The 26,887-nt window shown below is 42.4% G+C and overlaps 1 protein-coding gene and 1 non-coding gene across 4 annotated transcripts; both read left to right on the top strand.

Annotated features, from left to right (window-relative positions):
- Positions 1-584: 584 nt before the first annotated feature.
- PPP1R8 (protein phosphatase 1 regulatory subunit 8) lies at positions 585-17,982 on the top strand. 3 transcript variants are annotated; one of them, XM_060140877.1, is made up of 7 exons: positions 585-669; positions 2,561-2,621; positions 7,245-7,398; positions 8,704-8,924; positions 10,512-10,656; positions 14,969-15,033; positions 16,522-17,982. In XM_060140877.1, the coding sequence occupies exons 1-7, from the start codon at positions 614-616 to the stop codon at positions 16,873-16,875; spliced, it is 1,056 nt and encodes a 351-aa protein (XP_059996860.1). In that variant the 5' UTR covers positions 585-613; the 3' UTR covers positions 16,876-17,982. The 3 variants fall into 3 exon arrangements, with proteins under 3 accessions (XP_059996860.1, XP_059996861.1, XP_059996862.1); XM_060140878.1 differs by lacking the exons at positions 2,561-2,621; positions 8,704-8,924 and adding an exon at positions 8,167-8,645 and having other exon boundaries at positions 586-669; XM_060140879.1 differs by lacking the exons at positions 585-669; positions 2,561-2,621; positions 7,245-7,398; positions 8,704-8,924 and adding an exon at positions 8,978-10,413.
- Positions 4,191-4,355, top strand: LOC132516606 (small Cajal body-specific RNA 1). Its single transcript, XR_009539425.1, has one exon. It is a non-coding gene; the product is annotated as a small Cajal body-specific RNA 1 (non-coding RNA).
- Positions 17,983-26,887: the final 8,905 nt, after the last annotated feature.

The raw sequence follows: 26,887 nt of genomic DNA, 5'->3' as shown, positions 1-26,887 counted from the left end.
GGACGCCTGCCATCTGGTTGGATCCGTCCCTGGCTCCTGTTTGTCCAGAGTTTAGATGACCCCCAAAGGTAGCTTCCCAGATAAACTACAGAAGCTCTCAAGTGCCGGATTTGGGTTACAATGGGGAAGGGAGTACGGTGCATGCAGCTCTACGCAGAAGGACCGGAAGAAGAGAAACAGAAAAGTTGGAGTTTTTCCAATCTCTGAGCTCTACCCTCTAGCTTCTCTCCAGACTGGGGGTCGAAAGGCTGAAGGGGCAGGCCCAGGGCAAGGGTGGAGTCGCAACATTTTAGAGCCTGGGAGCGTGTTTGCAAAAAGAACGTAGAGGGAAACCGAACCCCTCCTTACGAGCCCATTTTCCTCAAACAACTCCCAGCCAAGGAAAACCCTGACCTCCGTAAATAGCGAACTATCAAGCACTGAAAAAGACCTCAAAACCCGATCCCAGTTTCCCCCCGCTACTAGAAGCGCCCTGTGCGTCTGCGCGTTCATGCGTCCGTGGGTGGGCGCGCGCGCGCATACGCACAGGCTGCTGGGAAGCCGCCTCTCTCCTCTGGGTCTTCCAGTTTCCCGGCGTGCTTCAGGCCCGCCAAATGGGAGGGGGAGAAGCAAGATGGCAGCAGCCGCGAACTCCGGCTCTAGCCTCCCGCTGTTTGACTGCCCGACCTGGTGAGTGGCGGGGCGACCAGCGCTGGAGTGGCCTAGCCTACGCTGGCCAGGGCTGGCCGGGCGGCTCGTTTCTCGCAGCGAGCCGAGCGGCCCAAGGATCCTGGGACTGACTGAGGGAGAACTGTCTGTAGGGCCGGGCGGCGTGTGGAGGAACCGGGAACCCGGAGCCCGGGCCCAGGAACTGGGGAAACCCAGAGTTGGGGGCTCTGAGGCGCTCGCTTAGGCAGCCCCTCGGGCAATCAGCTGGTTGCCGGGCGCTTCGGGGCCTTGACCCCGAACTTACCCCAACTCCTGTCTGGTGCTCTTGTGGAGCATCGTATCTGCCCCCCTGCTCTCTGTCCCGAGCGCGCACGAGCTAGCTTCCCGGCCCCGGCGCCCCGCTCAGAGCCCCGCATCCCGCGGTTGTTGATGCAGCCTGGGTGCGGCACTTGCCTGTCTCTCGCAGACTGGGAGCTCCCTGAGGGCAGGAACGGCTCTGACCTACCCCCAAGCTCGCCTCAGCGACCAGCGCGAAGCCGGGCAGCAGAGGGCATCATTGCTTGTTAGGATGAACCCCTTTCCTCCTTTCGCAAGTTCTTGGGAATAATGGAATAATTTTAGTCTTTGAGTAGAGTACACGATGAATACGTATGAATTGCCTTGCAAGGAGACCCATCCGAGTTGGGGCTATTTCTGCTCATCACAGTGTATTGTTTGTGTTACTCTCTGGCCCCCGTTATATAGAGATCCTCAAAGGCAAGGGCTGCCTAACGCATCTTTATATTCCGAGTTCCTAGGCCTGAGCCTGGCACGTAGTAGGAGTTCAGAAAGCATGTTTTAGACATAACTTGGCTTTCCCTGTTTTCCAGACAAAATGGGCTTTTGTCCAATGCACTTGTCTTACTGACAACCTCCATAGAGGAGTTGGGTCAGGATTGTGAGATGACTGTGTTGCATCTTAAGTTAGATGTAAACAGGTGCATTTTTGTGTGTGCATATGTAGGGACTCTGGCAAGATTGTTCATCCTTCAAACTTCAAAGGAGCAAACACAGGAAGCAAGTGAATGTGTGGCTATTTTCTGGGTCCCTCTGCACTTTTGTAACACCCAGTTGCTTCAGTCTACAAATTCTGTGTCCATTTTGGTTCCTTGCTGCATTGATTTCAGAAGTTGGGCCAGGACAGTAAACTTATAGTTAGAAGAGGCTGTATAAGATCACCTACCATTTCCTCAGCGTCTGTTAGGCACCGGGCACTGTGTTAGGTGCTTTGACATACATGTATCTCCCTTGGATGGTGTGGTTACAGGAGTGTAGAGAAAAGTTCCCTTACCCATGCCATTGTAGAATGACCTGTTCAAGGTTAACAAATATGTCTTGTATTTATTGGTACCTGGTTTCATGGGCATAGTTTTGGATTGCCTTAGCTCCCTAATTACACTTCTCTGATTTGGACTCAGAGCTCAGGACAGTACCCTCTGCTTATTCTGTGATGAGTCTAGTCTTGATCAGCCCCAGACACCAACTGATTTATTCTGCCTTTATATGGTATTAATTAATGGTAGTGGCAAATCTTAGACTCAGACTCCAAGTGACCAGACAACCCCAGCTATAGTACTTGCAGTCTTTGTGCTGCTTTCTCTCCAAGGTGGATAATCCAGTGCTAAAATATGGGTTTCTTTGGTGCTGCTCTAAATACAGATCCACTAAAATATGTTTCAGAGCAGTTGAATCACTGGGGAAGTAAGTGTCAAATGTAGAAAGGAGCTATAATAACAGTGAAGTAGATGGCATTTCTGCTTGAACGTGAACTAATTATAGGCTAGTAAGAGAGCTACAGTGTTGAATGGGATAATGATTGTAAATAGCATCTACAAATTCATCCTGAAAATGTTTTTTCACACTTATTTTTCAGGGCAGGTAAACCCCCTCCTGGTTTACATCTGGATGTAGTCAAAGGAGACAAGCTAATTGAGGTATGGAAGTACATGTCTTCCCTTTTTTTCCCACCACACTAAAGATTTTTGCCAGTGACTCACTTTTCCACCTCCTCTCCTGTGCTTTGTTTTACAGAAATGCTACTTTCGTTCATCCTGATTTTTTTTTCTATTAAAAGCACATGGTGATATAACACATTAAAACCATGTATCTCCACAGACACTCAGTTTTTTGTGACTCCTCTCACCTTCCAAATGAAGGGTTTTAGTAGATCATGGCCTTGTAGGCCTCAGTCAAACTGGATGCCCTATAACTTGGTGAATTCCTTCTCTCTGAGTATGTGGAGTTGTATGGAAGGTGCAAGATCTGTAGTAATTGAAGAAGAAAGTGAATGATGTAGATTGAATTTAACTTTTAAGTTGCTTTTATGAGATTCAAGCCAAAACTCTTCAAAGAAGATAGTAAACTACGATACTTGCTCAAAAAAGAGAATGGAAATGGTGACAAAATTCATTCATTCATTCAAAACATTTACTGAGTACTTATTATGTGCCAGTCATTGTGCTCGGCATAGGACTATAGCAGTGAACAGAACAAATGTGGTTCCTGTCCTCAAAGGAATCATCTGATGGGAACAACAGAATCAAACAAAAATTTGCATGATTATAATTGAAATAAGTACTATAAAGGACAAGTTGAGCAGAATTCCAGCTTTTCTACAAGTCTCTAGAATGAAAACCACATAGAACTTCAAGAGAACATGAATTTTGATTAGCTGTTAGGTTGTGTACTTTTTTTAAATCCTTATGTTACCATTTATTTACCAAGAGATGGAGATTAAGCCCACTCTGACTGTGGAGTTGTGAGTCTCTGTGTCTTCAACCAATTTTATGTTTGCTTGCTCAGATAGAATTTAAGTTCAAGGCCCTATTATTGAGTGCAGTTATTTTTCTTTGGTATATATAGTAAAAACATTGCACTCCATAATGAAAAGCTATCTTTGAGGTCTCCTGCAGGATGTTCTATAAATACAGTGTTTTCACTTTCAGGATGTTGTAGAGATACCCACGTATTTTGCAAAGTATTAAGGCATGAGTTGTAATGAATTCTCTTATTAATTCATCAAGCCCTGAGCCAGTCACTTAGAGCCCCTTTGTCATGTGTTCTTCTGTCTTAAAGATTACAGAGTACCAAGATTATTCAAGGGAATAAGTTAGCTAAAATATTTTTTGTTTTGTTTTGTTTTGTTACACTGTAGACTGTTCCACACATATAAAATATTGTTGCTAAATAGACATATAGGAGTCTTTTTTTATATATAACCAGAATTTAGTAAATCTTTAGTTTACTACAGGAAGAAACAGACAAGGAGGGCTAGCTTTAATGATAATGTCATATTCCTCTGCGAAATAATTTATACTTTCAAAGCACTCTGACTTGTCAAACATCCTTCTAATTACTGGTTTCCATTAAGTGATAATGTTCTCTTTCAGTGCTCTTAGGTGTGCTGAGTTGCCACAGAACTGTCATGTTACAATACTTAGACATCACTGTATTGTTTCCGAGAGGAATAGACACGAGATGTGCTTATTTTTTAAGGATTTAGGCAGCACTTGATACTAACCGAGCTATCTATGTCCTAGCCTATGTCAGAGGCTTGTGATGTGTTGTGATAGCTGGGTTTAAGAAGTGCAATATTAAAACAAAAGCCATGAGTCTTTTAAGCCCAGTGTGTAAAGATACACTCTGAGTTATAACTCAGAGGCACAACTGAATAATGGTACTAGCCATAGCTAGTTAAGAAATTGTGGCTTAGTGGCTATTGAAAGACCAATGCATTATTTCATTCACTTGGACAGAAGAAGCATATTGTCTAAGAATTCACACATTTTCTTGCTTCTGAGGCATACTTTTTTTTCCCCTACATTTTCACATTTCTATAATTGAGATGCCTTTAATAGTGAATGTATATATTTAATTTGGAGGCCCTTTCTTTTTTTTCCCCTCTAAACACCTAAATCGCTGGTACTGGCAGCTTAGAATCATAGAAATGTGGTCAATTTTATATTAGAGCCCAAGTGCTGGTGATCTGTTTCTTTAAGTCTAGCCTGTGAACACTTTGGTTAGCAAATTTAAGCTTATGAGGACATAATCTATGTGCACATAAATATGAATGAGAAATGCAGTGAGATTCAACCTGCATAGATATTATCTAGAGAGAATAAGATGCTGAAATTTCAGGGCTCTCTCAATTCTGAAGCATTGTCTTATTTTTAACCCAAATCTTAATACTTGGGTCTGAGCAGACATGGGGATGCTTGTGTGACTGAGCTGTCAGGCTGTTGTTGAATATTGGTGCTCCCTAGCACTAGGGGCCTGGGACAAGCTCTGCCAGCAGCAGGTGGGCACTGTTGGACAGGGTTTCCCAGAGGTGACCCCCATACCTATTTTGAGCCTTAAAGGCTAAGCTGGAAAGGAACTGGGTAAGTGATTGTTTAAAAAACAATTAAGAGTGTGACCCATAGTACTTGTTCATTCCTTAAAATGTTTTTTGCCATATGGTGGATTTTTTGACGCAGGAAGAGTGAAGAAAATATATAATGTAGTGGTTTAAAAAGCTTAGACTCTGAAGTCAGACAAACCTGAAATTTCTAATCCAGTTTATAAATATCTAGCTGTGTGAACTTGCATATATTAATTAATTTCTTTGTGCCTTACTTTTCCTATCTATAAAAATAGGAATAATAGTGCCTGCCTACTTCACAGAGTGGTTGTGAGGATGAAATGACATAGCATAAAACTCATAGCATAAAACTCATAGCACATAGGCACATAAGTACTCAGCAGTTGTTAACTGTTATTAGTACGTGAGGTGTATTTCTGCTTTTGTAAGAACCAGAACCAGCTACATAAAGCATAGGGGAGAATTGTAGCCCACTGTGGATTCAATGACATAGCCAGGAATGAAATATAAGCCTCTTGATTCCTAGCCTGGTACATCCTAGTTTGACTATACTTCCCTACTCAACTTTGTGTTGTCTTCTCTCAGGGATTTTAGAAGGAGCATAGTGTGAAATGTGAACTAGAGCTTAGTGAGACCTTGTGTTTAAAGGAAAAACAGGGAATTCCCTGGCGGTCCAGTGGTTAGGACTCGGCACTTTCACTGCCGAGGGCACTGGTTCAGTCCTTGGTGGGGGAACTGAAATCCCTGCAAGCCGCGTGGCACAGCCAAAGAAAACCCCCAAAACTTAAAGGAACAACATAATGTATATGAATGAGGGTTATTCTTCAAGTACTCATATTGTAGACTTTAAGAACTGAAAGCAGTGTTAGCGAAAATTTATCCAGAGTCCTTCATCTATGATGGCCCAGTCTACAACCAGTCTGTGGCAAAGGCTTTACTGATCATGGGCTAAAAGAAAAATAAAGACAGTGTAGTGAGTTTTTCATAAATTCAGCACGAAGAGTGGTCCTTTATCCCTCTTCTTACTTGTTTGTTAAAATGACCTATCTTTCATAAAATGATTATAATACTGATTGGTGACAATTAAAAAAATAGTTCTCATATGGCAAAAGAAAAGTTAACAATACTGTGTCAGCCCCTACAATTTTTAAAATAATAGATTGCTGGTCTGCGAAATCCTCTTTTCTGCTATTATATTGGGGCCTTATACAGTTTTGTTTTTTCCAGTACCACAGCAGTGGCTAGAAACATTTTGGAGCTCTTCTCAGAATTGTTTCAGACCCATGGCACTGTTGTTTAGAATGTTAGCATTGCAGGTCATTTCACACCTGAGTTTAAACCCCAGATCTGCTACTTAACCAGCTGGACTGCCTTGGATACGTGGCTTCATCTCTCTGAATCTATTTTCTTATGTTTAACAGTAAAGGTGATACTTGGTTCACAGAGTTGTTTTGAGGATTAGATGACATAATACTTAAAAATGCCTAGCAATAATAGTTCTTCAATAAATGTTTAATCCCTACATCCCCTAACCCCCAAACCTGGAAAATCTTTGCCCTGTGAGGTTGTTCCGTATTTGGACACAGCAAATACTCATTTAGAGTTAACTTTGAGTAATGCTTTTTTGTGGGCAAAATGAAATGGGACAATAAAGTTAGATTTAGAGGCTCATACAATGATGTCTAATGTAATTCTAGTTTCTAAAGAGGGTTCCAGAAATACTCTGGGTCTCTGGCAGCATGATTAGAATATAGATAGGTGTTTCTATCCCCTTCCTTTTTGAACCAATTGATAATCTTCATTTGAATATATATTTTTCTGAAAAGCGGTCTTATTACTTTATAGGCATGCTTTGTGTTTCCTGCTTGACCTAAAATTAAGATTCAGTGAAATCTTAAATTTCCAATGGTCAGAAGACAACCACTCTTGCATGCCATTTACATCTAATACGATTAGGAAAGTTCTTTTCATATCAACACTAAACATTTGACCACTACATTTGGGGAGATTAATTGCCATCCATCCCCCAATGTTCGTAAATTATTCTGAGCTCTTTATCTTGAAGAATAATAGTAAATATAAATATTTCCTTTGACAAGGAATTTTATCTTAAGATGCTCTACTTAGTTTATTGGAAGAATTTTTGCTAAACCCTGTTGAAACAAGCTTTAAGTAATATTTAATTTAATTTATTTAGAAACTGATCATTGATGAGAAGAAGTATTACTTATTTGGGAGAAACCCTGATTTGTGTGACTTTACCATTGACCACCAGTCTTGCTCTCGGGTCCACGCTGCCTTGGTCTACCATAAGCATCTGAAGAGAGTTTTCCTAATAGATCTCAACAGTAGTAAGTAACTCATATCCCATCCTATTTCACACATTGTCTTTTGGGCAGTGTGAAAATGCTCTTTGGGTTCTTCAGTTTTGAAATTGTGTTTTGTTGCTTATCAAGGAAGTTTATGTTTGGTTTTTAAATTAGTTGTTCTCCATTCCTGTGATATTTCCTATTTTACTGGAATAATTGATGACTGGAGAGAGAAGAGGGTTTTGGGGAGCACTTTCCTGGAGAGAGCAATAAGTATATACAGAGAACAGAAAAAGCATCCAGGAACTAAGGAATGTGTTTATAGGCCCATGATAGATTGTGGTCCAATTTAAGCAGAAGCTGTGATTAGCTCCATTAATGTAGTAGAGTTGTAGTACAGTAGGACATTAAAAAAAAAACAAAACTTGTTTTGACCAAAAGTTAATTTTTTATAATGGCCTCTTTATCCCAGCTACATTTTGCTGTGATATTAATAATATCAATTTTAATTCTATGAGCATACTCCAACTAATAAGATTTTTCAGGTTTGGCAAAGATAATCCCAGAAATGCAGTTGAGACTTGACTGCATGGGGCCTTGAAATTTGTTCATTTTTGCCTATGTATAATTACAGCTTGAAATGTAAAGGATCTGCTTCCTGGGTTGATCGTGTTTTACTCCTTTCCCCGCTCCCCATACACACGCACACATCACCCCAGTATGCTTATATAATGGTTTTGGAGAGCATTGTCTCATAAGTACTTACTTGCAAATTTATCTCATCTTTTCTCTCCATTTCATAATATGCAGAATGCAGACATGGAAAGATATCCAGACTCTCCAGTAGGATTTTGGCTTGCCTTGCCATTGATATTGCACCTGTTTCAGCCAACCTCATTTCTTATCCTGGGGAAACCCCAAACATAACTGCCACCAGGCCAGCAATTTCTATGTTCCTTAGACTTGGGGCTGGAGAGGTCAGACCATAGCAATTCCTGTCTCCTGCCTTAGCGGGCATGCCTATTGCTGGGTTGGAACCATTCCTGCTGGACCCAGAATGGAGCCAAGCCTGTCTGGCAGCAGAGAGCAAGCAGTGGTATTTGTTATGTGGGGTAACAGCAGGTCTGAAGATGTGTAAGAAATCCACTGAAGAGATTCAAGATTCAGTGAAGGAGTTTCCTTTTCATTGTGACCCATGACAAGGGATGCAAAGTGGACCCAGTGCCATTTCCATTTTAAAAAGCAAAACTGATGTGCTGGCAGGAGCTACTCTCCCTTCTACAACTCAGGTTTGTTTGTTTGTTTGTTTGTTTTCCTCTCTTACATTTCTGATTTGGTTATTCCCAGCACACGGCACTTTCTTGGGTCACATTCGGTTGGAGCCTCACAAGCCTCAGCAAATTCCCATCGATTCCACGGTCTCATTTGGTGCATCCACAAGGGCATACACTCTGCGTGAGAAGCCTCAGACATTGCCATCGGCTGTGAAAGGAGATGAGAAGATGGGTGGAGAGGATGATGAACTCAAGGGCTTACTGGGGCTTCCAGAGGAAGAAACAGAGCTTGATGTAATTCCATTGTCTATGTCATTGTTATGTCTTTTGGGACGCTGGCTTTTGCAGTGTGTAGCTGTTCTGTGTAGTTTGAAATGCCAGTGACTTAGCAACTGGAGGTTTTCTTGAGCCCAGTGATAAGCCTTTGCCACTTTGGCAGTGTGGTGTGGCCCTTGGAGAGCTGCATTGTGTGGGTTTGGTTATGTATAACCAGGGCTAACTAGGAGACTGGGTCTCCTGCCAGTAGACCTTTATGGTTGTCTAGTGCACTTTCAGTGGATATTAGAAGCCAAGGCTGGGAGTTACATTTCTCTAGAGCTGCACTGTCCAATGCAGTAGCCACTAACCACATTCCAAGTTCTCAGTAATCACATTTGGCTAGTGACTAACCATATTGAATAGCACTGATAGAAAACATTTCTATCATCCAGAAAGTTTGTTTGAACAACACTAGCTCACAGAGATTGAAGCTTTCATTCATTTATGTAGCTGTTTTTGATATTGTCCAGTCAGCCCAAGAATCTTCTGAGTAGAACTTGATTACTTTTGCTCTGGGCCTGGCTGCCCTGAAGGCCATGAATTTTACAAGATTTAATTTTAATGTGCTAAGGTTTTCTTTTCTAGAGCTGACCCCAGTAGTTTGTGATGTAGCTTTTGTCTTCACGTGTCTATCACTGCATTGGTGTGGCTGGTCTATCCAGGTAGATCAAACGCCAGCCTGTCCTTAACCACCCACATGCATTTACTATTCTTGTATACCGAGACAGTTTCCCAGCCCTTAGGAAGAAAAGCACAGTAGCAGTCTTACAACTTAGAAGTTATTTTGTTCTAAAGAAGTAGCCTGATAGCCAGGGACCTGGTTGGCAGTCACTCTTGCACATTCTCTTCCAGGCTGCTTCCATGCCTTCCTGTCTTTTAGTTCAGTATGTTAGGTCATCTCTGGGTCCTTGTTCTCAAGACATTTGGGATGTCTCAAACTGCAGTACAGATTGGAATAAGTCCAGGTGATTGGGAAGAGGCAGGCAGCAGTGATGAGGCCAAGTTAATCACTGAGATGGATAGATAGTTATGAGTAGAAATGGGGCCAGATGAAGGGATGGGGAGTGACAAAACATTAATGCCAGATGTTCAGTGCACTGGTAACGTCCTTACAAGTTTTAAAGGAGAGAGCTACTGGGAAAGAAGCTGTCAGTTGTCCTTTCTCGTCTCTGTTACTTAAAAACAATTCTTGGATTTCTTCCCAGTTGTATTCTTTTAATTCTCAGCATGAAGACATGATAAACTTTATTCAGAAAAACCCAAAACCTCAACTCAAGGGTTTTTGCACAGATGACCTGTCTTCATCTCAAGGTCCTTCACTCCCTTTTGAATATCACTGCCGCATTAGTCAATGAAGATGTTCCACATTCTGTCAAATTGAGGCTTGCTGGTATTAGCTGTCTAGGGACGGTAATGAATCTTTTCTGAATGCAGAAAAGAATCTCATCTGTGTGGAGAGGTCAAGGTTAGCTCCTAATATCTTCCTGCCCTTTATTTGGTAATATTCTCCTTCAAATTCCTTGTGTACTTATTCCTGTCTTTCCTGTGTGAACCCTGTCCCAGAACCTGACGGAGTTCAACACTGCCCACAACAAGCGGATTTCCACTCTCACCATTGAGGAGGGGAATCTGGACATTCAGAGACCAAAGAGGAAGAGGAAGAACTCACGGGTGACCTTTAGTGAGGATGATGAGATCATCAACCCAGGTGAGGTATCTTCCTAGTTTTTTCTGATGAAAAAGCTGTGATGTCAGAGAGTAGTGTACACAGCCTGTAGGTCAGTTGTAATGTTTCTGTACAAGGTTTAGGATAACAGGTGCTATGTTGAGGGGAGATATTTTTGTACAGAACAGGCATACCTTGGAGATATTTTGGGTTCAGTTCAAGCATTGCAATAAGGCAAGTCACATGAATTTTTTAGTTTCCCAGTACATGTAAAAGTTACGTTTACACAACTTCAGTCTGTTAAGTGTGCAATAGCATTATGTCTAAAAAAGACAATGTACGTACCTTAATTAAAAAATACTTTATTGCTAAAAGATGCTAACCATGCTAGTCTGAGCCTTCATTGAGTTGTAATCTTTTTGCAATAGTAACAACAAAGATTGCTGATCACAGAGCACTGTTACAACTATAGTAAAAATGGAAAAGTTTTAAATATTGTGAGAATTACAGAAATGTAACACAGAGACACGAAGTGAGTGAATGCTGTTGGGAAAATGGCACTGATAGACTTGCTTGATGCAGGGTTTCCACAAACCTTCAACTTATAAAAAACTCAGTATATGTGAAGTGCAGTAAAACAAGGTATGCCTGTACATTGATGGAGTGCCCTGAAACTCAAGCATTATCCAGTTGCAGTGTGAAAGAAGTAGATGAAGGAAGGCTGTAATTCTCCTTTGCTGATCCAGGTATAGTGGAGCTTAAGTATAGGTCAGAGCAGACACTATTGTCATGGGGTTCCATGTATGATTGGTAACTCTAAGATTGGAGAACTTTCTGCTACTATTAATCGCATTGAAGACTTGCCTCTGTAAGGTCCTAATTTATAGATAGTTTGTATGGAAACGTCAGCAAGATGAGAGCATCAGTTTCTGGGAAGGCCATTGAGTTTACCCATTTGTTCCATCATTCACCATTCGTTTATTGGGCTCATGTTATATCTCAAGTACTCTGGGAGGTGGATGGCATGGAGCTAGGAGGTGCAGTTTATACAGTGAAGATGGAATTGGGATTCCAAAAATCTTGTTTGAAAATAAACCTTCATGGATGGAAACAAGGATCCCAGACTAACAAGTTGCTTTTATATCCCAAATTGAAATGCAGTGAGAATAACTTTCAAGTCCTGCATTTAGTTTCAGAATGTCAATTATTTAAATGGAGAAAATCTGCTCCAGTGACAGCTCATGTTAAAAAAAAGGTATAAGGATTTTAGTTAGTTAAAAATGCAGTCTGAGTCATCAGGGGGATATGGAAACTAATCAAGTACAGTTTAAAATTGCATTAATAGAATAATGGGGGACAGTAACCCGGTGGCCTGTGTTCTGAGCAGAACTCACCCAAATGTGTTACTAAATGCAAGCATGGCCTTAAGTACTAAATGTGTTATGTAGTCTTGAGGGAAGGAGACTCCCAGCTATGGAAAGTGGTCCCTAAATGCTGGGAGCTGTACATGAGGGAGAGTAGATTGGAGGGAGGCACCCTGAGGTGGATGTTTGCAAGGCTGACCTTCGGGAGGACGGAGAGGCGAAACCAGAGCCTGTGAGTAGCAAATATTTGGCTCAGCATGAAAAGCAACAACAAATCCTTCTTATATTTAGAAGAAGAATTAAAAGAATTCCTGTGAAAGAGATTGGGCATTCATTCTAGTGACTTTTGTTCACTTTTTGATGATGTGTGAAGTGGAATGAATTACTTCTCAAGGTACTGAATGCCCAAGGGAAATGTTTGGGCAGAAGCTGGATGACTAATCTGGGAAGTTTATTTCTGAGTGCCAGATAAGAGTTTCTAGGGGTTGGACCTAGACATTTGTAGTTTTAATAAGCTCCTGTTTGTACTGATGAACAGCCAACAGTTTGGGAATCACTGAACTAGATAATTTGTTAAGTCTCTTTCAGGACTCGGGGTCTGATATGTTCTGTTTTTCTCCTTGAAAATTATTGTGGGACTTCCTGGCGATTCAGTGATTAAAACTCTGCACTCCCTGGTTGGGGAACGAAGATCTCACATACCGCACGGCATGCCCAAAAAAAAGAAAAAGGAAAAAAAAGAAAATTATTGTCCTGCAGCTTTATTAAGGCAGTATGTTCAGACAGAGTATGGCATAGTGTTTAAGAGCGTGGGCTCTGATCAGAGGGCCTAGGTATGAAATCCACCTCTCCGCTTAGTAGCTCTTTGACCCTGGCCAGTGACATGACTACTGGTCTCAGGATTGGTGGGGAGATTAAATGATTAATATATGTGAAAATACCTCATATCTGTGCTTGGCACTCAGTAGCCCTTGGTAAGTGTTAGCCATTGTCCTCATCATCATCCGCCACCCCTTTTGCCTTTACCTATGCAGACTTTCCTATACTAGAAGTAGACTTAGCAAGAAACTTCTCGGTAGATCTTCCAGGAGCAGAGATTTCCTGCAATGGGCAGACCCCCTCTCTAGGAGTCGAATGGCTAGAGAATGAGGAGAGGGTGAGAGGCCTGAGCACCATTCAGCCAGCACAGGACAGGGTCCCCCAGATGGCTTAGCCCCCACTTCCGCAGGCCTCTTGTGTTTGTGGGCCACATACCCCGTTAGCCATGCCTCTTGGGCTCCAGTTGCTCTTGCACTTGATTTAGCTTTCCTGAAGGGATGATTGGAGCAGGGCTGTTACGGTAATGAGAGAGAAGATAAGGGTGCCTTTTTTAGAGACCTCTCCTTCCTGATGAGCCTGGATATCTTTTCCTCTTTCTTCTTCCATATAGAAGCTATTCATTCATTGAACATCGATTGTTTGTGAAAATAATTCCAGGGTATGTTCCTTAGAGGCACCCTAATATGTGAAAAGCCAGACTTAAAACAAATAAACCAGGGACTAATTATTCAAGTTAAAAAAGGAATCTTTGTATTCCAAAGGGACTCACAAGAGTGTTTCTTAAATAGCAAGTGCCCTCAACACATTAAAATAAGGTGAACAACATCTATTAGGGAAGCAGCTCCTTTCCTGCCACTGCATTAAGATAAAAGGGCCCTCGAGTAGTGTTTCTAGTAATGATAATAAGTCTATGCTTGCCTGTTTCCCCACACTCAGTCTTCAGTGAGAAAACTGTTCATTCTAGGTGATCCAGCCCAATCTCCCCTCTGTGCTCCAAGAAAACTATTTTTGCACCACTCTTCAAGCACCTCCATTGTATCCTAGCCTGTCTGGCTTTACAACTGTGAACTCCTTACAGGCAGGACGGTGTCTTGTTCTTTATTTCCGGCCTGATGTCCAGTAAATGAGAGACTGACTGACTCCAAGCATGTCCCTTACTTGGTCTTAGTGCATTCTTCTGGCACAGTGAATAAATGAAGCTAGAAGCTTCGTAGGGTTCAACAGTGTGTGTATAAGCTGTGAAAAGGGAGCCGCGGTCCCACCCTGCCTGGACAGGGGCTTCAGATCCTTTAGTGAGTCTTAATTGTACAGGCATACCTTGGAGGAATTGTGGGTTTGGTTCCAGACCACTTCAGTAAAGTGAATATCAAAGCTAGTCACACATATTTGTTTGGTTTGTCAGTGCATATAAAAGTTATGTTTACATTATATTGTAAACTGTTAAGTGTGCAGTAGCATTATGTCTACAAAAGCAGTGTACTTGTTTCTTTACAATGCCTTAATTACAAAATACTTTATTGCTAAAAAATGCTAACCATCGTCTGACAATGCACGGTTGCCACCAACCTTCAATTTGTTGTTTTTTTTTTAAAAAAAAACAATATCTGCAAAGCACAGTAAAATGAAACTCAATAAAACACGGTATGCCTATATACAGTTGTTCAGGTTGAAAGGCGAAGTTAAGCTAGAAGCCTTGGGTCTGAATCCTAATTCTGTTATTTGCTAATGAGCGGGTGTTAGCAAGGTATGTGGTGTGTGACCTCTTTTTATCACTAACATGAGATTATTGATGTCTTCCCTCAAAAGAGGGAGGTATGTGGAATGGGAAAGAACCTGGGGGAGCCGGTGTAGCGCATAGTCCGGAGCACAGGCCTGTTTCTGGCTGCTTAGATTTATATCCTGGCTCCTCTCCAGCAAGGTGACTGGGCCGGTCACTTTCCTTCTCCAAGCCTGAGTTTGTTTTCTCATCTATTAAATGTTTATTGTAGTGGTACTTACCTCGTAGGGTTGTTGTGAGGATTTAACACAGTACCCAGTAAACACTTGAAGTGTTAGCTGTATTTTACTGTTTTAATATGAATGACTGTGATTGCTTTATTCGCATTGAGCCCTATAACTTTAATCCTCCCAGCTGGTTACTGAACTAACCCTGCCCTCGTGTCTTTTTGCAGAGGATGTGGATCCCTCAGTTGGTCGCTTCCGGAACATGGTGCAGACTGCAGTGGTCCCAGTCAAGGTAGGAAGCATGTTGTGATAGTATTTGAAATGTCATATAGTCTGGTTTAAAAACCCACTCTTTTATATGTAGGTACGTGTTAAGTGTGTGCTTAATTTTAAAACATTCTCTGCTCCTTTCCCATTTTTCATACTGTGGAAATCCATTTACCCCATCTGTGTGTAGGGATCCTGGAGTGCCATAGAGAGGCTGCAGGTGACCAGCTAGCTTGATCCTGCATGTAAATTATGGTGTGATGTGGGTCTGTAAATTTACCTCCCAGCAGGGTGCAGAGAGACCCACCTTTCTTTAACCTTCCCTTCTTGACTCAAAGTAAGCTATTAGGCAAAGAAGAGACATTGTTGCATTTCTGCATGGCACCTCTGGCCTTTACCACATCTTTATTTTGTGAATGGGGATGGCACAGATAGGAAAGCCAGCCCACATTGGATTAGGTTTAAAGAGCAGCTCTGTTGAAGAACCAAGAGGTGGAAGTTACAGAGGTGTTCTGATTGCTCAACATGTGGAGAACCACCTGCCAGCTAGGGCTCCAAAAGGGAGCAAGTGGCCCCTGGAAGTAGATCCCTATTAGTAGAGGTATTCAAATGTGATTGGAAGATGCTGGTCAGAGATGCTATAGGGAGTTTTATTTTTTTAAAAATCTTTAGAATATATTAGAATAGATTGATAAAATGTGTCAAGTTCATGCAAAAGGAGTAGAGGGGTGAGGGAGGATCTTTCATTGAACTTTAGTCCAGTGTGAAAAAGTATAAGATGAAATTTTTCCATACAACTCCATAGTATTTGTGTTACATTTCCCCTTGGGCACTTTTCTCTTTTTTCTTCACCCTTTGGAATTTTCTGTTGCCTTTAAAGTATAATTTGAATTTTGACAGATATATACACCTGGGTAACCACCACTATAATCAAAATACAGATTTCCATCACCCCAGAAAGTTCCCCTGTGTCCCTTTGCTGTCAGTTTCCTCCCACTCCCAGGCAACCAGTAAGCTGCTTTCAGTCACTACAGATTTGTTCTGCTCTCAGATTAATGTTTAAAAATTAGGTGCCCAACAGGAAGATACTAACTTTTTATTTTCCCCCCAAAAAAGAAAAATGGAAATACTTACTCCATCTATTATCACCTCTGATTCCTGAAAGGGCATTTTAACATTGAAAACAAGAGGGAGGAGTATGACCTTAGGGTAAAGAATGGTCACTTAAACTGGGTAAATCTTACTTTATGAAAAGTTCACACACTAGCCTCATTTTTCTCAGTTTGATGTAGGATGGTGACCACTTTGTGTGGGGCAGTGTTCGGGAGCCGTGATGTTACATGACCACTGTAAGGTCTCTTCAAACCCTGAGATTTCAGGACAGTGAGATGGGTTGTTTAAGAAACAAAACAAGTTACAGGTTTAGGGGCCTTCCCCAGTTTTTCGAGGACTGCAATAGAACAGGCTAACAGCACTCTTGTGTCTCACTTCTTGTCTTCTCTATAAACCACAGAAGAAGCGGGTGGAGGGCCCTGGCTCCCTGGGCCTGGAGGAATCAGGGAACAGGCGCATGCAGAACTTTGCATTCAGTGGAGGACTCTATGGGGGCCTGCCCCCCACGCACAGTGAAGCCGGCTCCCAGCCGCATGGCATCCACGGGACAGCACTCATCGGTGGCTTGCCCATGCCATACCCGAACCTCGCTCCTGACGTGGACTTGACTCCCGTTGTGCCGTCAGCAGTGACCATGAACCCTGCACCAAACCCTGCCGTCTATAACCCTGAAGCTGTCAACGAACCCAAGAAGAAAAAATATGCAAAAGAGGCTTGGCCGGGCAAGAAGCCCACACCTTCCTTACTGATTTGATATTTTTGGTAATGGAGGAGGGTGGGATTGGGTGGGAACAGGGTGGAAGGGTGATGGGGGAGCTAATGAATTAGGGAGAAAAACTTTCCATGTGTGCAGTATCGTCTTTCAGAATGTCTCCTGGGGTCCTAACCATGTAATATTAAAACTGGGGGTGGGGTTGAAGTATCCCAGAAAGACCTGTCTTCAGAACACTTTCATTGAAGAGAAATGTTTCATACATCCTTTTAAATAGACTGCCCTGGCTCTTTTGCACTCTTTCCATTATCTCCTTTTTTCTTTTCTCCCTCTTTCTAGGATCACTTTTTAAAAAATTATTTACCCCAGGGAGAGACTCCAGGCCCTCAGGTTGAATGTAGAGCTGTGGAGGTGACAGTAGCATTGCCAGCTTTGTGGGTTTAGCAGCCTGATTTATATTTACTATCCTGCAAGTCCCAGGTAGCAGAAGGGTTGCCACGGATTCCAGGTTAACAAGAGGGTTTAGAATGCTTCAGTTAAGCTAAGGTTTAAAACAACTCAGAAGTTTTCCTGGGTCGGTGGTTTTGAGGTCCAGTAGTTAGGCTTTTCTCTTTTGTCCTTTCTGTTAGAATGAGAACATTTGGATTTTTCTTCATCTGTGACCAGTGCCATAGACACAGGTTGATAGTTTTAAACTTACAGTATTGTTTGAACTTTACCTGTTTTTCTTGTCAAACCTGAGTACTCTACTTGCTGAAGTTTCTCATTTGATTCCAGAGTACTGTCCTCTACTCTCTAAGGCATTACTTTCCTTTTCAAGTGTGTTATGAAGGCAATATAAAGGATATGACCAGTTAGAGCAATTTCAATTAAAAAGGAAAAGATTTTACTTTGAAGTAACGGATATCTCGAAGAGGACATCTTCAGATGTTGATTTGGAGGCTCTTTCCCCCCCTTGACTGAGAGCTCTCGTTGTCCAGAGCTCCAAGACTAGACCTGGTTAACAAACATAGGAGACGAAGGTAGGACACATTGATGTGAGCTTTGTACAGAGATTTGTACATTTGTGTAATAGGCCTTTTCACGCTTTATGTGTAGCTTTTTACCTGTAACCTTTATTACATTGTAAATTAAACGTAACTTTTGTCATTCGGGTGCAGTCTGTGATTCAGTTGCCATCACCTATTTCTACTGCCTTTAGGGAATATTTGTCAATACACCTGTCAGGCTTGGGAGGTGATGCTCTGTCCCCATTTTATTACTACAAATAAAGATGCCCCCTGATGAACGTGGAAATTCTAATTAGAGATTCCAGTCCCCAGACTGAAGCCTCAGCGAGCAAAGTGGGTTAAGAAGTGCTTGCTGCCCTTCATCAGGAGGCAGAGCCGCAGGTCTGACGAGGAAGACTGGGCTTTGGGGCCCTTGTCCTGGGTGTAACCATTGCCCTCTGGTTACAGCTGCATGCATTTGCGCTATAGCTCAGGAGGCACAGGAGTGAAAGGAAGCTAAAGATGAGTACATTTAGAAGGGATTTCAGCCAGAGTTTGGATTGGATGGGTGGGTCTTGCATACTAGAACCTCGTGTGCAGGAAGTGCATTTGTGTGTGGTGAGACTTAATATATGTGGCTTTGTGGTGAAAATGCCAACTAGGTTCCAAATCCCTTAGATTGAGAGTGTGGACTCACGGCAGGAGCAGCCTGTTAAAGAGCAGATCTGTGAAATCACAGACAAGTTAACTTCTCCACTGGCCTCCGTAACAGTGAGTGTCCTCGTCCTCATGAGGGTGCCTTCCTCTCATCACAGCGAAGGTTACTGTTAGTGCTGGTTAACTGTCACTCGTTGAGCACCTGCCTACTGTGCTAGCCATCTACAGGCATGTCATTTAATTTTCATAGCCCTAAGAGGAATACTGTTTTTATCCCCATTTTACAGATGAGAAAACAGGCTCAGAGCTAAAGTAAACTTCCTTATGATTTCATGTAGTAAAGTCAGGATTTAAACTGTAGCCTGAATCCAGAGCCTGAGCACAGGTTTACACGGCCTCCGGGATGAGTTAAGGGGAAGGATGTGCCGGTCTTAGGTGGCTCGTCATTGTGCTCCGTAGACTGGAGCTAGGTGTTTGTTCTGAAGTTTGAAAAAAGTATTTTTGGGACTTCCCTGGTGGCACAGTGGTTAAGAATCCACCTACCAATGCAGGGGACACGGGTTCGAGCCCTGATCCGAGCCCTGGTCCAGGAAGATCCCACATGCCGCGGAGCAACTAAGCCCGTGTGCCACAACTACTGAGCCTGCGTGTCACAACTACTGAAGCCTGCACGCCTAGAGCCTGTGCTCCTCAACAAGAGAAGCCACCACAATGAGAAGCCCACACACCACAACTAGAGAAAGCCCGCGCAAAGCAACGAAGACTCAACGCAGCCAAAGATGAATAAATAAGTAAATAATTTTTTTTAAGAAGGGGAAAAAAAGGTTTTTTTCCAAACTGGACAACTTACTAGAAGGTATAATAAGGGATTTAGGTCTAGTTTAGATAATAAAATAAATCCTTCCTGGTGAGAGAAAATAAAATCCTTCCTGGTGAGAGATGTCATGCATTATTCGGTTTCAGAATTTGAGTTGCAGAGTAAAACGAATTGGTGTCTCAAAGAAGGCTCAACAGAGAATATCCAAGCCTACAAAGCTCTGTCTTTCTCTTCAAAGGTCCATTTGCCTTTAGTGGCAGCAGGACTGGCTGAATTTGGTGGTTACACAGCATACGGAGGCATGTGTGTATGGAAACCTGGCTCTCCTGGCACCAGATTTCTGATTTATTCCAATCATGTTTTAGTGCCCCTCAAAGATGAACACTGCAGGAAGGGGCTCAGCTGTGCCTCGCCCCTAATGCAGCTCTAGACGATGACTGTGGGTAGGTAAGCCCTTGCTGTTCACCACCAGGATCAGCAAATGGTCTCTATCACTCAGGTGAGCACAGTGCTGCTGAGGGATGCAGGGATGAGAAGCAACTGTTGGTTTCCCCAGAGTCCTGTGCCCCTAATAGACCACCTGCTAAGGAGGGAGGAGATGACTCTTCCCCTCCCCAGGGTGGGAGAGAGTGATGAACCCCATGGAGAAGGACCTATTGACAGAAAGCAATAGGTGATCACAGCTCAAGCTGTTTGGTGACTGCTTGCCTAAAATATGCTCATCATTATCAACTCAGAATTTTGGAGTCTGGAAGGGTTTGTAAGATCCTGTCTGGATCCCTCATTTTGCTTGCAAGCAAACCATGGCAGCGGGGACTGACTTCTACTTCTTTCAACTAATATGGATTGAACATGTGTGAGTAGAGATGAGTGAAACCCGGGGTGTCAGGGAGGCTTCTAGGGAGATGATGTTTGAGCTGAGCATTGAAGATCAAGGAGGGATTTGCTGCGTGAAGGACTGTGGGCCATGGTTCTCCAGGCAGAAGAACCAGTGTGAGAGGCATGGAAGGAGGACGAGGGGATGGCTGGGGGGTGGCAGGAGGGAGGAATCAGAAAGGCAGAGTCCAGGTCCCACACGGTGAGCTCTGCTGGGGAATTTGAATCTACCAGGGAGCCAATGAAGGATTTGTTTTCCTTACTTAAAAAAAAAAAATGTATACAGACATTCTTATACAGCAATATTGGAAAATCCAGAGACGTATACCTCACACAGACACGCACCCTCCTCACCCAGAGTGGGGAGACTTCCTCGGGGAGATTTCAGGCAGGGCAGCGACTGATCGGATTCAGATGTTAGAAAGTCCCTCTGGCAGCAGCTGAAGGTCAGTCTCGAAGCAGGGGAGACAGGTGTTCTAGTGTACTCTCTCACACAGTTTAGCAAACCTAGAGGTAAGTCCAGATGTAGAGAGAATATGGAAAAGAAAGTTCCTTAGTAGTTCTGTCTGTGAGAGGGAGGGGTGCTAAGAGGAGAGGGTCATGGAAAGCTTCAGACCTTTGATGTTTCCAAATGGCGGAGGTGGGGGCGCTCCAAGCAAGGGCAGCTGCAGGAGTAAAGGGGGTTAGGGTGGATTAAAGGCCCTGGCGATGATGTTGGGGGTGGTAAGAAGGCTGGAGTGCTCACCTACCGAGTTTGGGTAGTATCTGTAGCCATGGAATGAAATTGCTGGAGGAATTGTATGTGGAGGCTTCTACCTCTGAACTGGGGTAGAGGTGCAGTTCCAGAGTCAGCCAGCAGGCGGGGCCCTGCTCCCATCCTTGCAGCCGCCGTAGGAGCCAGTGTGAAGACCCAGGGTTGTGGGTGGCAGAAGATAGGAAGGGAAAGCATCTGGCTCCTTGTCAGGCACCTGATGGCACTTTTACGTGTTTTACCTCCCTAAATTCTCCCAACAGCCCCGAGAGGAGGTTGGTTGAGTCCGACTTTATACCTGGAGAACTTGAGGCTCACAGAGTGCACAGCGGGCAAGTGATAAACCAGCAGTTTGAACCTGGACCTGCTGTTGAGGATGACGAAAAACACAGGGGAGCTCCTGACTCAGGTTGCTGTCCCTGCCTGTGCCTGGGGTCTGTGAGAGACTCTGGATTTTGGTCCCTTTCTGATTTTTCTCTTCCTCAGTTTCCTGCCCCTTCTGTCTCCATCTCTGGTCCCTCTTGGGGTCCATGGAGCTCCAAGTGCTGTCTCCATACCTGGGCCAGGCTGGGTGACTGCAGCCCCCTCCAGACACTATTGCACTCATGGCCTGGGGACAAGGTTACTGATAGGAAGTGCAGGTGAGATGTGGAGAGAGGCTCTCAGGAGAGAACCTCTGATGACCAAGTCCCCCAGCCTGCCTGCCTCGGCCTCCCCTCCACCCCCACCATTACCACGGTCTTCCTCCACAGCCAGGCCGCCACTTGGGCCTGGAGCCTGTTTTTCTGCGGTTATGCCCTCTCCAACTGACACCATCAAGACAGTCTCTCCTCCAGACCTTCCTCAGCAGTGTTCTGTTCATCGTCACTGCTCTCAAAGGGAAACAAAACCAAAACCTCTTTATTCCACTTTCTCACCAGGTACCACAGCTTCCTCCTGTTTCTCTCTTCCACCTTGCACTACAACTTCTGGAAAGAATTGTCGCATCTGTGTCTTCATTCTCCACTTGCTTGTGAATCGACTTCAGTCAGGTTTTTGTCCTAACACTCCATCAAAACTGTGCCTGCTGATGACTCCAGTCCGTCGTGTTCACTGCTCTGCTCAGAACGCTCCAGAGGCCCCTCATTTCCTCTGGCCTGAGAGCCAGTCTTTTCACTGCTCTGCACCCCCTCGCATTGCCTCTCTGTCCTCCTACCTCTCTCCCCCTTGCTCATTCTGCTGCAGCCACCACGGGGTCTGGCTGGCCCTTCAGCCCTCAAGGCACACTCCCACCCTGCCCCTGTGGCTGGAACTCTTCTCCCAGATGGCTGCCTCCCTCACTGCCTTCAAGCTGAACAAGAGGAAGGCAGGCCCTGACCTCCAGAGGCTGGCCTGGCTCACACAGCTGGGCCTTGGTGCTCTCCTGCTGAACATATACAGTTTCACAGAACATCAGTGTCAGACAAGGCCACTCTGTGACCACGATGGATCAAGACAAACAGGACCACTCTGTAATGATGTCTGAACACAGACAAAAACGTGAACATTGTCCAAACCACAGAAAGGACTAATTACCTTAAATGTCAATGGACTGAATGCTCCAATTAAAAGACATAGAGTGGCAGACGGGATAAAAAAACAAGAGCCTACGATATGCTTCCTACAAGAGACCCACCTTAGGGCAAAGGACACGTAGATTGAAAGTGAGGCAATGGAAAAAGATATTTCATGCAAATGGAAATGAAAAGAAATCAGGAGTCGCAATACTCATATCAGACAAAATAGACTTTAAAGCAAAGTCTATAAAGAAGGACACAATATAATGATAAAAGGATCAATACAAGAAGAGGATTGTACACTTGTCAACATATATGAACGTAATTTAGAAGCACCCAAGTGCATAAAACAAATACAGACATAAAGGTAGAAATTGACGGGAATTCAATAATAGTAGGAGACTTTAACACCCCACTTACATCAATGAACAGATCTTCTAGACAGAAAATCAACAAGGCAAGAGCGATCCTAAATGATACAATAGAACAGTTAGACTTAATTGATATTTTCAGGACATTACATCCAAACCACAAAAAGGACCAGCCATCCCTGTACTGGGTTGACTTGTGGCCCCAAAAGATACGTCCATCCGGAACCTCAGAATGTGACCTTATTTGGAATAAGAGTCTTTGCAGATGTATTTAAGGTAAGCATCTTGACATGCGATCATCCTGGATAAGAGTGGGCCCTAGATCCAATGATGAATGTCCTTGTAAGAGACAGAAAAGGGAAGACACAGAGACACAGAGGGGAAGCTTGTGAAGAAGGTGGCAGAGACTGGAATAACATGTCTATAAGCTCAGGAATGCCAAGGGCTGCCAGCAGCCACCAGAAGCCAGGAGAGAAGCATGGAACAGATGCTCCCTCAGAGCCTCCAAAAGGAACCAACCCTGTCAACACCTTGATATCCAACTTCCAGCCTCCAGAATTGTGAGAGAATAAATTTCTGTTGTTATAAGCCACAAGTTTGTAGTAATTTGTTATGGCAATCCCCCTAAGCTAGCTAATATGGGAGACTTGCTTTTTGCTAATAACAGTGGTAGCCTTGGTCTGGTCTTCCCTCCTTCTAGCTAAAGTTAATTAAGATCCACAGTCATGAAAGTAAGGGGATGGAAAAAATATTCCTTGCAAATGGAAATCAAAAGAAAGCTGGAGTAGCAATTCTCATATCAGACAAAATAAAGACTTTAAAATAAAGACTATTACAAGAGATGAAGAAGGACACTACATACTGATCAAAAGATCAATCCAAGAAGAAGATATAACAATTGTAAATATTTATGCAGCCAACATAGGAGCACCTCAATACATAAGGCAAATGCTAACAGCCATAAAAGGGGAAATCGACAGTAACACAATCATAGTAGGGGAATTTAACACCCCACTTTCACCAATGGACAGATCATCCAAAATGAAAATAAGGAAACACAAGCTTTAAATGGCACATTAAACAAGATGGACTTAATTGATATTTATAGGGCATTCCATCCAAAAACAACAGAATACACTTTCTTCTCAAGTGCTCATGGAACATTCTCCAGGATAATAATATCTTGGGTCACAAATCAAGCCTTGGTAAATTTAAGAAAATTGAAATCGTACCAAGTATCTTTTCTGACCACAACACTATGAGATTAGATATCAATTACAGGAAAAACAGTAAAAAATACAAACACATGGATGCTGAACAATATGCTACTAAATAACCAAGAGATCACTGACGAATTGAAAAAGGAAATAAAAAAATACCTAGAAACAAATGACAATGAAAATACGATGATGCAAAACCTATGGGATGCAGCAAAAGCAGTTCTAAGAGGGAACTTTATAGCTATACAAGCCTACCTCAAGAAACAAGAAAAATCTCAAATAATCTAATCTTATACCTAAAGGAACTAGCGAAAGAAGTACAAACAAAACCCAAAGTTAGCAGAAGGAAAGAAATCATAAAGATCAGAGCAGAAATAAATGAAATAGAAACAAAGAAAACAATAGCAAAGATCAATAAAACTAAGAGTTGGTTCTTTGAGAAGATACACAAAATTGATAAACCATTAGCCAGACTCATCAAGAAAAAGAGGGAGAGGACTCAAATCAATAAAATTAGAAATGCAAAGGGAGAAGTTACAACAGACACTGCAGAAATACAAAGCATCCTAAGAGACTACTACAGGCAACTCTATGCCAATAAAATGGACAACCTGGAAGAAATGGACAAATTCTTAGAAAGGTATAACCTTCCAAGATTGGACCAGGAAGAAATAGAAAATATGAACAGACCAATCACAAGTAATGAAATTGAAACTGTCATTAAAAATCTTCCAACAAACAGAAGTCCAGAACCCGATGGCTTCACAGGTGAATTCTATCAAACATTTAGAGAAGAGCTAACACCCATCCTTCTCAAGCTCTTCCAAAAAATTACAGAGGAAGGAACACTCCCAAATGCATTCTATGAGACCACCATCACCCTGATACCAAAACCAGACAAAGATACTACAAAAAAAGAAAATTACAGACCAATATCACTCATGAATAGAGATGCAAAAATCCTCAACAAAATACTAGCAAACAGAATCCAACAACACATTAAAAGGATCATACACCATGATCAAGTGGGATTTATCCCAAGGATGCAAGGATTCTTCAATATATGCAAATCAATCAATGTGATACACCACATTAACAAATTGAAGAATAAAAACCATATGATCATCTCAATAGATGCAGAAAAAGCTTTTGACAAAATTCAACACCCATTTATGATAAAAACTCTCCAGAAAGTGGGCATAGAGGGAACCTAACTCAACACAATAAAGGCCATATACGACAAACCCATAGCAAATATCATTCTCAATGGTGAAAAACTGAAAGCATTTCCTCTAAGATCAGGAACAAGACAAGATGTCCACTCTCACCACTATTATTCAACATAGTTTTGAAAGTCCTAGCCATGGCAACCTGAGAAGAAAAAGAAATAAAAAGAATACAAATTGGAAAAGAAGAAGTAAAACTGTCACTGCAGATGACATGATACTATACATAGAGAATCCTAAAAATGCCACCAGAAAACTACTAGCGCTAATCAATGAATTTGGTAAAGTTGCAGGATACAAAATTAATGCACAGAAATCTCTTGCATTCCTCTACACTAATGATGAAAAATCTGAAAGAGAAATTAAGGAACCACTCCCATTTACCACTGCAACAATAAGAATAAAATACCTAGGAATAAACCTACCTAGGGAGACAAAAGACCTGTATGCAGAAAACTACAAGACACTGATGAAAGAAATTAAAGATGATACCAACAGATGGAGAGGTATACCATGTTCTTGGATTGGAAGAATCAATATTGTGAAAATGACTATACTACCCAAAGCAATCTACAGATTCAATGCAATCCTTATCAAATTACCAATGGCATTTTTTATGGAACTAGATCAAAAAATCTTAAAATTTGTATGGAGACACAAAAGACCCCAAATAGTCAAAGTAGTCTTGAGGGAAGAAAACGGAGCTGGAGGAACCAGACTCCCTGACTTCAGACTATACTACAAAGCTACAGTAATCAAGACAATATGGTACTGGCACAAAAACAGAAATATAGATCAATGGAACAGGATAGAAAGCCCAGAGATAAGCCCACGCACATATGGTCAGCTTATTTTTGATAAAGGAGGCAAGAATATACAATGGAGAAAAGACAGCCTCTTCAATAAGAGGTGCTGGGAAAACTGGACTGCTACATGTAAAAGAATGAAATTAGAACACTACCTAACACTATACACAGAAATAAACTCAAAATGGGTTAAAGACCTAAATGTAAGGCCAGACACTATAAAACTCTTAGAGGAAAACATAGGCAGAACACTCTATGACATAAATCACAGCAAGATCCTTTTTGACCCATCTCCTTGAGAAATGAAAATAAAAATAAAAATAAACAAATGAGACCTAATGAAACTTAAAAGCTTTTGCACAGCAAAGGAAACCATAAACAAGATGAAAAGACAACCCTCAGAATGGGAGAAAATATTTGCAAACAAAGGAACTGACTAAGGATTAATCTCCAAAGTATACAAACAGCTCATGCAGCTCAATATCAAAAAAACAAACAACCCAATCCAAAAATGGGCAGAAGACCTAAATAGACATTTCTCCAAAGAAGATATGCAGATTGCCAACAAACACATGAAAAGATGCTCAACATCACTAATCATTAGAGAAATGCAAATCAAAACCCAATGATGTATCACCTCACACTGGTCAGAATGGGCATCATCAAAAAATCTACTAATAATAAATGCTGGAGAAGGTGTGGAGAAAAGGGAACCCTCTTGCACTGTTGGTGGGAATGTAAATTGATACCGCCACTATGGAGAACAGTATGGAGGTTCCTTAAAAAACTAAAAATAGGGGCTTCCC

This window comes from Lagenorhynchus albirostris, chromosome 2 (assembly GCF_949774975.1).
Source record: "Lagenorhynchus albirostris chromosome 2, mLagAlb1.1, whole genome shotgun sequence".
Lineage (NCBI taxonomy): Eukaryota > Metazoa > Chordata > Mammalia > Artiodactyla > Delphinidae > Lagenorhynchus > Lagenorhynchus albirostris.
The sequence above is the reverse complement of the archived record's forward strand: the minus strand, read 5'-3'. Positions and strand labels throughout refer to the sequence as shown.

Excerpts from the sequence above, each read along its gene's own strand:
- PPP1R8 (XM_060140877.1), top strand. The coding sequence starts at position 614 with ATGGCAGCAGCCGCGAACTCCGGCTCTAGCCTCCCGCTGTTTGACTGC. Across the intron at positions 10,657-14,968 it reads TGATGAGATCATCAACCCAG|AGGATGTGGATCCCTCAGTT; the intron begins GTGAGGTATCTT and ends GTCTTTTTGCAG. Across the intron at positions 15,034-16,521 it reads CTGCAGTGGTCCCAGTCAAG|AAGAAGCGGGTGGAGGGCCC; the intron begins GTAGGAAGCATG and ends TATAAACCACAG.